Source organism: Scylla paramamosain, chromosome 38, assembly GCF_035594125.1.
Source record: "Scylla paramamosain isolate STU-SP2022 chromosome 38, ASM3559412v1, whole genome shotgun sequence".
NCBI classification, from domain to species: Eukaryota; Metazoa; Arthropoda; class Malacostraca; order Decapoda; family Portunidae; genus Scylla; species Scylla paramamosain.
In genome coordinates, this window is record NC_087188.1 from 11,770,606 (window position 1) to 11,782,806 (window position 12,201).

At 39.5% G+C, this 12,201-nt stretch overlaps 2 protein-coding genes across 4 annotated transcripts; one reads left to right on the plus strand and one right to left on the minus strand.

Annotated features, from left to right (window-relative positions):
- The first annotated feature begins 525 nt into the window (after nucleotides 1-525).
- LOC135091780 (DNA-directed RNA polymerase III subunit RPC4-like) lies at nucleotides 526-6,280 on the plus strand. 2 transcript variants are annotated; one of them, XM_063989741.1, is made up of 10 exons: nucleotides 526-599; nucleotides 1,429-1,674; nucleotides 1,865-1,980; nucleotides 2,116-2,270; nucleotides 2,797-2,992; nucleotides 3,170-3,243; nucleotides 3,399-3,509; nucleotides 3,786-3,908; nucleotides 4,378-4,545; nucleotides 4,867-6,280. In XM_063989741.1, exons 2-10 carry the CDS (start codon nucleotides 1,436-1,438, stop codon nucleotides 4,990-4,992), a joined length of 1,308 nt encoding a protein of 435 aa, XP_063845811.1. In that variant the 5' UTR covers nucleotides 526-599; nucleotides 1,429-1,435; the 3' UTR covers nucleotides 4,993-6,280. The 2 variants fall into 2 exon arrangements, with proteins under 2 accessions (XP_063845811.1, XP_063845812.1); XM_063989742.1 differs by lacking the exon at nucleotides 526-599 and adding an exon at nucleotides 722-837.
- Nucleotides 5,701-9,801, minus strand: LOC135091782 (aprataxin-like). 2 transcript variants are annotated; one of them, XM_063989747.1, is made up of 4 exons: nucleotides 9,609-9,801; nucleotides 8,237-8,376; nucleotides 7,701-7,834; nucleotides 5,701-7,104 (listed from the first exon to the last, which is right to left on the minus strand). In XM_063989747.1, the coding sequence occupies exons 1-4, from the start codon at nucleotides 9,771-9,773 to the stop codon at nucleotides 6,944-6,946; spliced, it is 600 nt and encodes a 199-aa protein (XP_063845817.1). In that variant the 5' UTR covers nucleotides 9,774-9,801; the 3' UTR covers nucleotides 5,701-6,943. The 2 variants fall into 2 exon arrangements, with proteins under 2 accessions (XP_063845817.1, XP_063845818.1); XM_063989748.1 differs by lacking the exon at nucleotides 9,609-9,801 and adding an exon at nucleotides 9,358-9,567.
- Between the last annotated feature and the right edge of the window lie 2,400 nt (nucleotides 9,802-12,201).

The window sequence follows — 12,201 nt, forward strand, 5'->3', positions numbered from 1 at the left end:
TCTAGACAGGGTGGAATCAAAAGCTTTTCGTCTCATCAACTCCTCTCCTCTAACTGACTGTCTTCAGCCTCTCTCTCACCGCCGCAATGTTGCATATCTAGCTGTCTTCTACCGCTATTTTCATGCTAACTGCTTCTGATCTTGCGAACTGCATGCCTCCCCTCCTCCAGCGGCCTCGCTGCACAAGACTTTCTTCTTTCTCTCACCCCTATTCTGTCCACCTCTCTACCGCAAGAGTTAACCAGTATTCTCAATCATTCATCCCTTTCTCTGGTAAACACTGGAATTCCCTGCCTGCTTCTGTATTTCCACCTTCCTATGACTTGAATTCCTTCAAGAGGGAGGTTTCAAGACACTTATTCATCAATCTTTGACTACTGCTTTGACCTTTTTATGGGACTGGCATTTCAGTGGGGATTTTTTTTATTAGATTTTTGTTGCCCTTGGCCAGTGTCCTTCCTACATTAAAAAAAAAAAAAAAAATCAGTATTTCATTGCAAGTCTTGATCTTGGTCTTGGTGTGTATACCTGTATCTCATCGTGGCCACGGCGCCCCTCTCGTGTTTACTACTTGCTGGGTCTGTACACTATTAGATATAGTAAGTGTATTATTGTTTTTAACAGTTTTAATGTTAGAAGTGACAGTCAGGTATTGTTTTATCAGGTTACATTGTAGATATTTAATGAAGTTACGATATTGCATGCATTCTTGTTGTAAGGTAAATATTTAATACAAAGTGTAAACAAGGTTACGGGTCGGATGGTTAGACTGGTGTCGAACTATGGAGATATTTCAAGCTTATGATACAGTGTTTGAAGAGTAGATTACACAAAAAGGTAAATTTCCAGTTTCTCCACAAACTCCATTGGCGGACGGAACTTTTTTCCTGATAAGTTTTAATGGGTTTTTAAATTTGACATGACATTCTGTCGCAAATCACTCTGCTTTAATCTTTACACATCCACCATAAGGGATAGATTAATTTGCAACTAAAATTGATAGCAAATTAGTCAAAACTTATCAGAAAAAATAGTTTCGTCCTTGTAGATACCATTAGTAACTTCATCAACACTGCGCAGTTCACAGTTTAGGTGATAAATAAAAAAGAAAATATAAATATATATATATATATATATATATATATATATATATATATATATATATATATATATATATATATATATATATATATATATATATGGGGTTCACAAATTAATTTAACCTAACCAAACCTAACCTAATTTAACCAAACCAAATCAAACCTAACCTTACCAAAGCAGGAGTGATGTCACGCTGTCCAGTTTTAACGAGATGCTCACAAATTTGCTGATGGCATTAGTATTAATTTGCCACACTTATGTATGGGGTTCAAATTACTTGGCAGATGAAAATGTAAACATTCAATTTTATCTGATTTTCTTCTTCAGTCCACAGATGTCTGAGCAAAATGGGACAGACAAAGCGGCACCAGTCAAGGGCCAGGGTGCTGGTCGTGGCTCACCAGCAGGGCCCAGTGGAGCTGTGTCTGCACGGCTGCCCTCCTTCCGGGCACCCCGTGACCTGACCCTGTCTGCCTCAACCACAGCCCTGGTCAAGCCCTCACTCATCACCAGGACCCGCAAGACATTCTCGCCAAACATTCCCACAAGGAGAGAGAAAGTAGATCATTCATAGTAAGTTGTCAGTGAACTGAACTTTTTCAACTTGTAGGATTGGCATAGGTGCATGATGGTGATACAGTAAACCCTATGTTGGATATTTATATACAGGGTTATTGTATGTCATCCCTGATACAGAAATCTGATTTATTTTATAATTACACGAGTCAATATAAGGAAACTTCAATTTTGTCCTTGTTTTCAGTGAAACTCATGCAGAGAAGCCGACTAAAAAGCGTGACAAGAATACCAAGGAGAGAGGCAGGGGACGAGGGAGGGCAAAGGAGTTTATACAGACAACTGGTTCACTGTTTGGAGAAGGTAACCAATGCACTTCACTGCTCTTGAATCATAACCTTCATAGTTGATATACTACTTGGTGAAAAATATTTCAACTCTAGTTCTTAGATATGTGGTAATGAGATGCAGCTTCACAAAAGATGTTGTTTCTCACAGGTATTGGCTCATCCTCCCAGAGGCGTGGCTTTGGAGGGGGCTTCGGTGGTGTTGGTGGTGGTGGGGGTGGTGGTGGAGGTGCAGGGAGAGGTTCAGAGGCTGGTTTTGTGCACAAACCTGTACTTAACTTGGAAACAGTCAACAACATTGACCAGGTAATAACTGAACATTACAACTCTGTATCATTCCACTGCTTGGAGGTTGGTTAAGCCATATATCATAGAGAGTCTTGGAGTTGGTGGGTTGTATGGTCACAGTTACTCGGCTTACATCCCATACCTATTCTCTGCTTGATGAACAGGGGCTACAGTGTGACAAAGACAAGCTCAAATTGTCTCCGTACAGCTGGGATTCAAACCTGGGTCCTCTCAGTTGTAAGCTGAGTTGGCTAACTGCCACACTAATGGCGGGTAAGACTTGTTTCCTGATAGTGAATGAACTTAGTACAAATTTTGTGCTCCTTGTGTGTAGTTGGGGAAGGGGGGTCAGATACGTTGGTCTGGAAATGTAGAGAAAACAAATGATAAAATAATCAAGAAAATATTCTTCATATCGATGAGCAATGGTTCTTGAGTCTAAAATTCAACTTTTTTTGCTGTAAGAAACAGGGCCATAATGATGTTGAAAATGACAATGACCTTTATCAGCAGCCTGCCATAATAAATACATAATGTGTTTCAGGAACATGAGGACCAGAAACTGAAAGAAATTTTACGAGATGATTTCATTGATGACCCTGATGATACAATAGGACAGCCTGGGGATGAGGACCTCTATCCTGTACAGCTACCTCTAGTCAACTGTGCCCGAGGGTTTAAGGAAGAAGGAGATGCAAAGGATGTTGCTGGTTTGGACACAACTCTAAACAAAGTGGAAGGTTAGTACTTCTTAAGAAAGGCATCATTATTTACTGCAAGATGGTCACCATAAAACTGGTTGTCATAGTTTTCCTTAATGGAAATTGTGTTAAAAGCAATTAGAGTAACTGATGAATTAAAAAATTATTGGCATCATAGTCTGGATATATTTTATGATTATTTCTGCTTATCCACAGTCAAATCAGAACCAGCAGATCCCAGTGAGGAGCCAAGTGTAGATGCAGTGGCACCACCAGCAAAGAATATGAAGGCAGGTGTAGTTAAAGCTCAGGTTTGGTGTCAGACTCCAGTATATCAATATTTTGTGAATGACTGTAATGCATTTTTATGGATTCTCCTTATGGTCTGATGTATAATAAAAGTTCACTTTTATCTACAGAATTTTAACAAGTTTTATTCTTGCAGATGCCAGACAGGAAGATACCACTTAAAGGTGGCATGCCAACACAAAAAGCACCAGAACTCACAGCTGCACAGCTCCTGTCAGGAAAGCATGAAGAATTTATGTTCTTCCAAGTGTGTTGAATCTGTCATAGAAATTAATATTACCAGAACATTGTGCCTTCACGAGTTGTGAATATTTTGGGGAAGAGGGAAGTAAAATAACTCCCTTTTTATATATTTCTGTGGGTGAGGGATATGTTTGGCATCCTATTTATATTCTTTCAGAACAGGACTAAGAAATTTCCTTTGTTGCAACAAAATTAGAAAGTAACAAATTTAGTCATAAGTTTCACTCGCCAGCTAGTAAATGTGGACTTCTATTCTATATTTGGGTATTTTCCTTTCCAGCTGCCCAATTCTCTTCCAAGTCACCCTCCAGAGGTGAAGCAGGAATCCAGTGCAACATACTCACAGCAGCACCAGCAGCAGCAACAGCAACAGCAGCAACGGGAGAAGCCATCTGGCAGCAATGTGAGTTACAACATTTGAACTTTGATAATTGCTGCAGTACACACCAATGTATTGATTGGATTAGTATTACTTTGTTTAGAATAGATAATCAAGTATTATGGAATTGCTTTAGGATGAGTAGTTGGTGAATTATAAGGAATCATAATAAAATACTACTCCCCAAAGCTGGTCCTTTGTGAGGATGAGTGAGTGGTGGAAGAAGAGGGACATAGATGCTACGTAGGTGAATACACATAAATTTGGAGCTGAAGCAGATTCTCATGTTCTCATAGGGTATTTGGTTGAACCACATTGCTCCACACTATTTACAGTATTAGATATTGATAGTTTCTTATGTTATATTCTAGTGTAGTCCAGTCCATTGCTTAGCCAGCAACATGATTCAACGACTTAACATTCTAAGTAACACAGAATAGCTTTGAACATATTGCATTATTGTGCACATGTATGAGCACTGTGATACGAACAGGAACATGAAGAGGAGGAGAAGAAGGCCAGCCAGCAGTACTGCACCCTGAACACCTTACCCGAGGGGAAGATCGGCACTGTCAAGGTGTACAAGTCCGGCAAGGTGGAGCTGTGGCTGGGGAATCATAAGCTGTCTGTGAGCAAAGGGACACAAGTGGGCTTTCTACAGGTAAGTGTATTGCTGTCATGTAGAGATGCGTGTGTTGGAATAGTGTTTGTGAGTCAGCTGTTCATGAGACCTGATTTTAATTGTAGTCATTTCACAAAGACATGTTTCACTGATAGATTTGCTGTAGATATTTTGTAGTACATGATTTGAACCCTATATTTATCTGCAACTGGAGTTTCTGATTGTCATTAGTTAACATATTCAGCATTAGGTCAAGGATGTTTTTTTTTGGAAGTCTTGTGGAGTATGCAGTCTTGAGTTGTTTTAGTTTTCTTTGGTGATTGGATTGGGAGGGGTTGTGACCTTTGTCTTGGTGCTCAGGATGTGGTGAATGTGGATGTTGACCAAGAGGCCAAGACTGGGGCCATGACAGTGCTGGGCCACGTGGGCCATCGGCTGGTGTGCACGCCCGACCTCGAGGAACTCGTGAGGCAGATGAAAACTTAGCATCGGCTGAGTTTTAGGCACTCTGGCAATTAGTGGTGTTGTCGTGTTGAGGAAAAGCTTTAAGGTTTATTTTTTTATAATTACTCACCTTGCTGTGAGAGACCCTCTTTTTTTCTGTCTCTGGTAGTGTACTCTGCTTGAAATACACTGTGTTTTGTGATCTGTGTTGGGTGCTAACACTTACTGATGGTTTCCTCATCAGCGTAGCACTGAGGAGGCCACACTCCTCTCCAGGACCTGACGCTTGGATGTTCTGTGCTTGGTGCCACAATAGGTCTTGTATGGATCTCTTCCTTTGAAATCCCTTTTATAAAACACACAAGTGTAGTTTTATATTATAGAAAATAGGTTGGGATTAGATTTGTATATAAGCCTCTTAGTGTTTGATATGAGTGAGATTTGAATTAAACAAAAACGTAGGTGAAATATGGGCAGTTGGGTTCTTCACTAATTATGTATGTACATGCCCAATTAACTTTTATAATTTAGTATCAGTTGAGACACATCAGCAGAATTACAAAATTGTATAATTTTAATTCAGTATCCAGTAATTCTGCTATATGATGGCAGAAAGGTGTGACGATAACAGAGAAAAAATTATTAGTTTTCATTTCCACAGTGATGGACTCACAGCCTCCAAGTCTTGTCTTACCTCTTAGAGTTTTGCATCTTTAATGAGTGAACTATTAAGTGGAATAAAAGGTGTAATGATGCCTTGTAAGTCATGTATATTTCACTTGTATATACAGTAACAAAACTGGGAAAATATTTGATTGTTCAGGTGTAACAATATTAAATTATGCATAACAAAATAATAGAGGAACCAGGTTTTTGTTTCCTCTCAATCCATCAACTGGACTGCATGTACTCTGCAACACAAATTTTAATTTGCCTTACCTGTCTACACTATAAATTCACAAAGTATCTAAATTACTAATGTGGATGTGATGATAAATTAGCTTTATAGGAACTATCGTCATATATAATGTATTTGTGCTGATGGGGCAAACATAACCTGCAGCTGTACACAGTATGGCACTGCAAGGTTACCTTAATACTGTACTGTTTAGTTCTGTTCCTCTTATCATCTAACTGCATATCTTGTAGCAAACACCATTGCATCAAAACTTAAGAGTAAAAGAAATCTATTTGTAATGAAAGAAACGTGTAGAAAACCAGTTTATAAAAAGATGCATCAATTCCAACACTGGCCCAATGTCTTACAGTGTGTAATCAGATAGTCTCATCATTTCTATAAATAAACCAGCATCCAGCAGTTCAAAAATAATTGTCTTATCACTTATTTGACCTTTTTATCTAGCTTCCTCTGTCACACTTGCAACTTGACCCACCAAATTTGATTAATGGTGTTATTTACATTCATTCCATCTAATAGTATTTTCACTATATATATATATATATATATATATATATATATATATATATATATATATATATATATATATATATATATATATATATAAAATTCTGCCATCACTCACAAAGAGGGTTTGCCAAGACAAGGCATACAGACACACACGATCATATTCACAAGCATTCTTGCACATCTTAGCCTCTGATGAGGAAGTACACTGATCTGCAATGACCATACTGGTTGATAATGACTAAAATAAGTTCACTCTGTCTACTCTACTCTCTTATTCCTCAGTGTTCAAACAAATCAGTCTGTGGACTGTAGAAAGGATGGGAATTAACAAAGTTTCATTAACTTATGTATAAAGTGTAGCTTATGTTACATGAAAATACAAAACAAGAATAAATAGAAACTTAAATACATGAACAAGAGAACACAAAAGGTATATAATGAGTACCACTAATTTATAGGCAATGACTGCATAAGGCTTCCAATGTTTCTTAGAATACTGGCAACCATGGTTCAGGAAGCACACACACTAGTGTCCCTCAGGCTCCACACTATGTTCATTCAGCCTCAATTGTTTATGTGTTTATAGAGGTGCTGCTTCAGCTTGGGCATGTTCTGAGGGGAATAAATGCACTTGTGGCACTTGAGGGGTTGGTCCAGTAGCTTCTCACCGGCGATGGGGGTCATGGTCACCACCATGCCACGCTCTTCCAGGCACCGGATCACGTCTGGAACAGTATGTCACGGTCAGTCCAAGAAGCAGTTTCTTGTTAAAGAAAACACTGATTATATCTTTAATAAAGCTATGGTCAGTTCAGGATGCAGTCTCTTGGCAAAGAACACACTGATTATATCTTTAATAAAGCCATGGTTGGTCCAAGAAGCAGTCTCTTGACAAAGAACACACTGATGGTATCTTTAATAAAGCCATGGTCAGAACAAGAAGCAGTCTCTTGACAAAGAGCATACTGAATATATCTTTAATAAAATGGTACTAAGTGCCCCAGTAGCACCAAAATTTTCCTTTTACATGGTTTGAAACAATGTTCTGCAGGAAATGTGCCTTGTTGCTGGCCTTCCCACATTCATTATGCAAACATGCATCTATTTGATAGTAGTCTTTCTGATTTAGAATAATACTGAATAACATACATTTCCCCAATCAGTCTTAAGTCACTTGAAAGAGTACCACAATTCTATTTAGTATATGGAGGGCATATTGCCATATTAAGCTTGCACAGTCAGGTATCAAATCCTTACATGAATCTTTTGTTTAAACATGTGCACAATGATCTGCTGTTACTTAAAGGCAGCAATGCACTACCTTCACTGTCCAGGAAGTATTTGGTGTTGAAGGAGTTCCAGTGTCGCTTGGTTTTGAGGCATGGGGAGTCAAAGTCTTGGCTGATCATGTGCAGGTGTAGCTGGGACATGCTGGGGATGGCGTGGTACCCATACCTGGATGGCATGTAGGTGGTTATACAGTTTTTTGCAGTAAAATAATCCTTGCCTAAGTCTAAAGAATGACACTTTCAAATTTTGTGTATGAAAGATGCTTTGCATGCTTGTAGAAATTGAAAATTTATCACATAATGATGGATAATATTTTGAGTTTTGAAATTTTATTAAAAATTTACTTCATCAAATCTAAGAATACTGTGCATGTCTGATTCAGCTGGAGATACGGCACGCTTTTAATTTCACTGAATACTAAACTACTAAGAATATATATATATATAACTGGATTTCACCAAGAGTTGATAATGTACAAAACCCTGCTTCTTTACATAAGATAGGAATACTTCACCATAAGAATCAGTATAACAGTTGTGACCAGTTTTGGTGACAGTGTTGGCTCACCTGAACTCCACATGGGGATATTTAGATGCCAGAAGATGGCATTGGTCCTGCATGTACCGCAACAGCTCACTTTGCTCCCTCTTCAGTGCCTTCAGGTTAGGCACATTAATCTTAGGAATCACCAGAAAGTGATAGCGAGCCTGCAATGAACAAACTCATATTAGAATCCCATGCCTCTCATATCACTAATACAAAAAAAAGTAACTGACTGACTGACTAGGGTTTGCAATGAGAGAGAGAGAGAGAGAGAGAGAGAGAGAGAGAGAGAGAGAGAGAGAGTTTGTGTCATTTTATATCTTTTGGCACTAGTACAATAGGGTGTTACATCTATCAAACAATTTTTGACTCATTTTTACTTTATCCTTAAGCTTAAGTGCCCAATAAATATTTCATAATGGCATTTCATACTTGTAATATATCATCTAAATATCTCAATTATCACCAGTTTGCTGTGATACAACTTGTTACTCATAATCATTAATATTCACTCATTTCTATAGCAATAGAGTGTCAGGCAGCCTCCTTTTTAAACATAACTCGTGACAAATACACATATTTACCATTTTCAATACACAGCAAAGCATTGGACAGCCTCCTTTTCAAGCATATATTTCACACAGCCAGTCAATAATTGTTATTTGTAACTAAAACTACCCTTGGTTTATTATTATTATTATTATTATTATTATTATTATTATTATTATTATTGAGCTCTTCACAGAAAAACTTGACAACATATATTTGCTTCTTCCCATACACAACACAGCATCAGGCAGCTTCCTTATCAAGTATTCCATACATCCACTTCCTACTCGTCATTCATAACAATATTTTGCGTTCATTTATCGCGATCTAACCCCTAATAAACATAACTCGTCATGACAATAATATTTCTTCCTTCCTGTACTCACCACACATCAGACAGTCTCCTTCATGCCAAGTAAATATTCATATATCCACTTCCTACTCGCCATTTCGGCTGTCACAACAATATTTTGCGATTATTTATCGCGATATAGCTTCTGACAGACGTAACTCGTGATGACACTAACGTTCCGTCCTTTCTGTACTCGCCACACATCGGCCAGCTTCTCTGGCCAGTACTGCACTCAGTCACTCACTACAGATATCAGTAAAACAACCACAAACACCCGCTGTCCTAAGGCCTGTAGTGCTGGAGTATCAGTCATGGCGGGAGTGACATGGGAGAGTGTCATGCTGGGCCGCTGAGAGCCGTGGCAAGGAACACCCGCCCGTCCACCAAGCAACAGACCCCAGCAAATCAGTCCGTATCTCGGGTACAACAGAGGCCACAGTCCGCCTGCCGCTCACTCACCCCCACTGCAGCCTTTCACTAACCCCCGCCCTGTACCTTGGGATACTTGTCCTTGATGATAACGAGCCGCTCATCCGATTCTACGATGAGGTTGGGATCGTTCATGGACTCGAGAAGCCCCTGAGACCAGTGTCCTTTCTTAGCAGGCCGCTGAGAGGTAGAGGACGGGGCGGCCCGCTTGGTAGGCGTGCTGGTCGCCATCTTCGCATCGCCATGGAGACTCCCCCAAGCTGTCCCCCCTTCCGCTCCTCCCTTGGCCTCTCTCTCCCTTCACCCTCTTTTATCCTCCCTCCCCTCCGTCTCCCATATCACCGCCTCTCCCATGCGCCTCCCTTCCCTCGATCCATTCTCGCTCGCTGGCTCCCTCCCTCCCTCCCTTCTGTATCATTTATTTCTCCCTCACTCCCATCAGCCTCCGCTTTGTCCCTTACAATGTTTTTCATCAGTTAATGTACGTTATTTTTCATGATTTATTATCGTGATGGATATGAATTATTATTTTTTGGTGGTTTCATATATACCATTCCCCTTGAACCCCTTAAACTTGGTTCTCATTATTATTACAGTTTATAATTTTGTCAGAATATGGACTTGAATGTGAGTGAGCTTAATTAATGACGTTGCACTAATTCCAGCGTTTGAGGAGAGGTGGAGGAGGCAAGGAGGACTCCCGGGAAGACGTGAAACAGGATACGAGGAATGAAATAAAGAAGAGAAGCAGGATGTGAAGGATGAAGAGATTACGGGCGCCGTGTGAAGGTGAGTGTACTGTGTGTGTGTGTGTGTGTGTGTGTGTGTGTTGACTTCATCTATGTTACTGAGTCAGAAGCACTGAGAGGTTTGTTTTGGTATTCATTATGAGATACATGCTCTTTACTTTAGCATAATGACGTAATATTAGAATACAAGGAAAGTTACAATTACTACGTGTGGCAGTTTCCGTATAAGATATTACTTCCACCTATCATCCTTATCCATGAATTTATCTAATCTTTTAAAGCGTCCTATTGACTCTGTACTAACAACCTGATTACGGAATCTATTCCAGTCACCTACTACTCTATATGAGAACCAATTTCTTTCCATCTCCCTTTTAAATCTATGTTTATAAATTAATTTCTTGCCATATCGAGTTTTTACCTACATATGGCACATACTAGTATCACGCTAACTGATACTGGCCACAACTGGCTAAATCTTCTTTAAACTTGAATCTAACATGACCTTACCTAATCTAACCTAAATAGCGTACAGTTTTGTAATATCCCTCACGATGCTATTGCTGATAACTGGCGTAGTACTGATTCAGGTTTTTGGATAAGATACTTGAAGATCTGATTGCAGGAGTGCATGGAGTCAAATATTTTCATGTATAGTATGTTTTGTTATTATTATTATTTTTTTCCAGAGTGAGAATACGTTATTTATTTTATAGTCATGGTCAGATAAAAGTTTAGTATGTTCTTATTCTATTGTTTTTGTTTAATATATATATATATATATATATATATATATATATATATATATATATATATATATATATATATATATATATATATATATATATATATATATATTAACGATGCATTAGTAACAGTATTACTTAGCCAGTCGTCTGTTGCTAATTAAATAATTTCTTACTCTTCACTCATCATTTGAATACGGTAAGCTACACTTCCGATAAAATTATAATATCAAAAGTCGCTAGGGTAACAGTCCATGTCAGGTTGAAGGGGTGTACTGTTGTCAGCAGCTGTCTTAACGGTATTCTGATTGTCTACTCGCATCGTAGAGAGAATAAAAAAGGAGGAGAAAAAGTATGCACCCCGCGGCGACTCGTGATAAAAGTGAAACTGTGGAACAAGTGCGTGGGTAAATATGCCTCAGCTGGTCCATTATGCGACAGCCACCCCGGGGCCGCCGGTCCTACCGCCGCCGCCGGCCTTGGAATCTGTATTTGTCGGCCTCATTCTGAGATCCACGCCGACCTGCTGGCTGACTCTGTACTGGAAACTCGCTTGCATGACGTTCTTTACCAGGAAGAAGCAATACCCTGTGTGACAGAGTGGGATGTTAAAGGGCAGGAAACTGGTGGATGTCAGTGTGGGATGGGACCTTACACCCCGATGCCTGGCGGGCCAGCAGGGAGAGAATCGCTTAGCCTGCGCCTGTCCCTTTGACCATCTATTAGTATTTAGGACGTAAAGTGTTACTCCTCGTCCTGTCTTGGCTCATAACGCAGTCGTGATGCGCCTTCCTCCTTCCGGGGAAGTATGATGCAAACTAGATTTCCCTGGAAAGTCAGATGAAAGTTAAATGAAAATAAGTGTGGCTGACTTCTTATGAAATATTATTATCTTCAAGTGAAAGGCAAGGCAAAGTGTTTCTCGCTGTTCATTCACTATTTTGGAGAAAAGTCAGAAAGCAGTCATCACCGTGATGAGTCCTGTTAGGTTTAATACCGCTCCTATCTCGTAAGTCTTTCATATAGATAAAATAAAGGGATTATTTTTCCGTAAGTCACCCCACATCCCTCCCTACCCTCCTCTCCCTCCCGCCTCATCCCCTCCGCGGCATTGATGACGCCACGAGAGATTTCTACACATTTTATTCTCCGCTAGTATGCTTT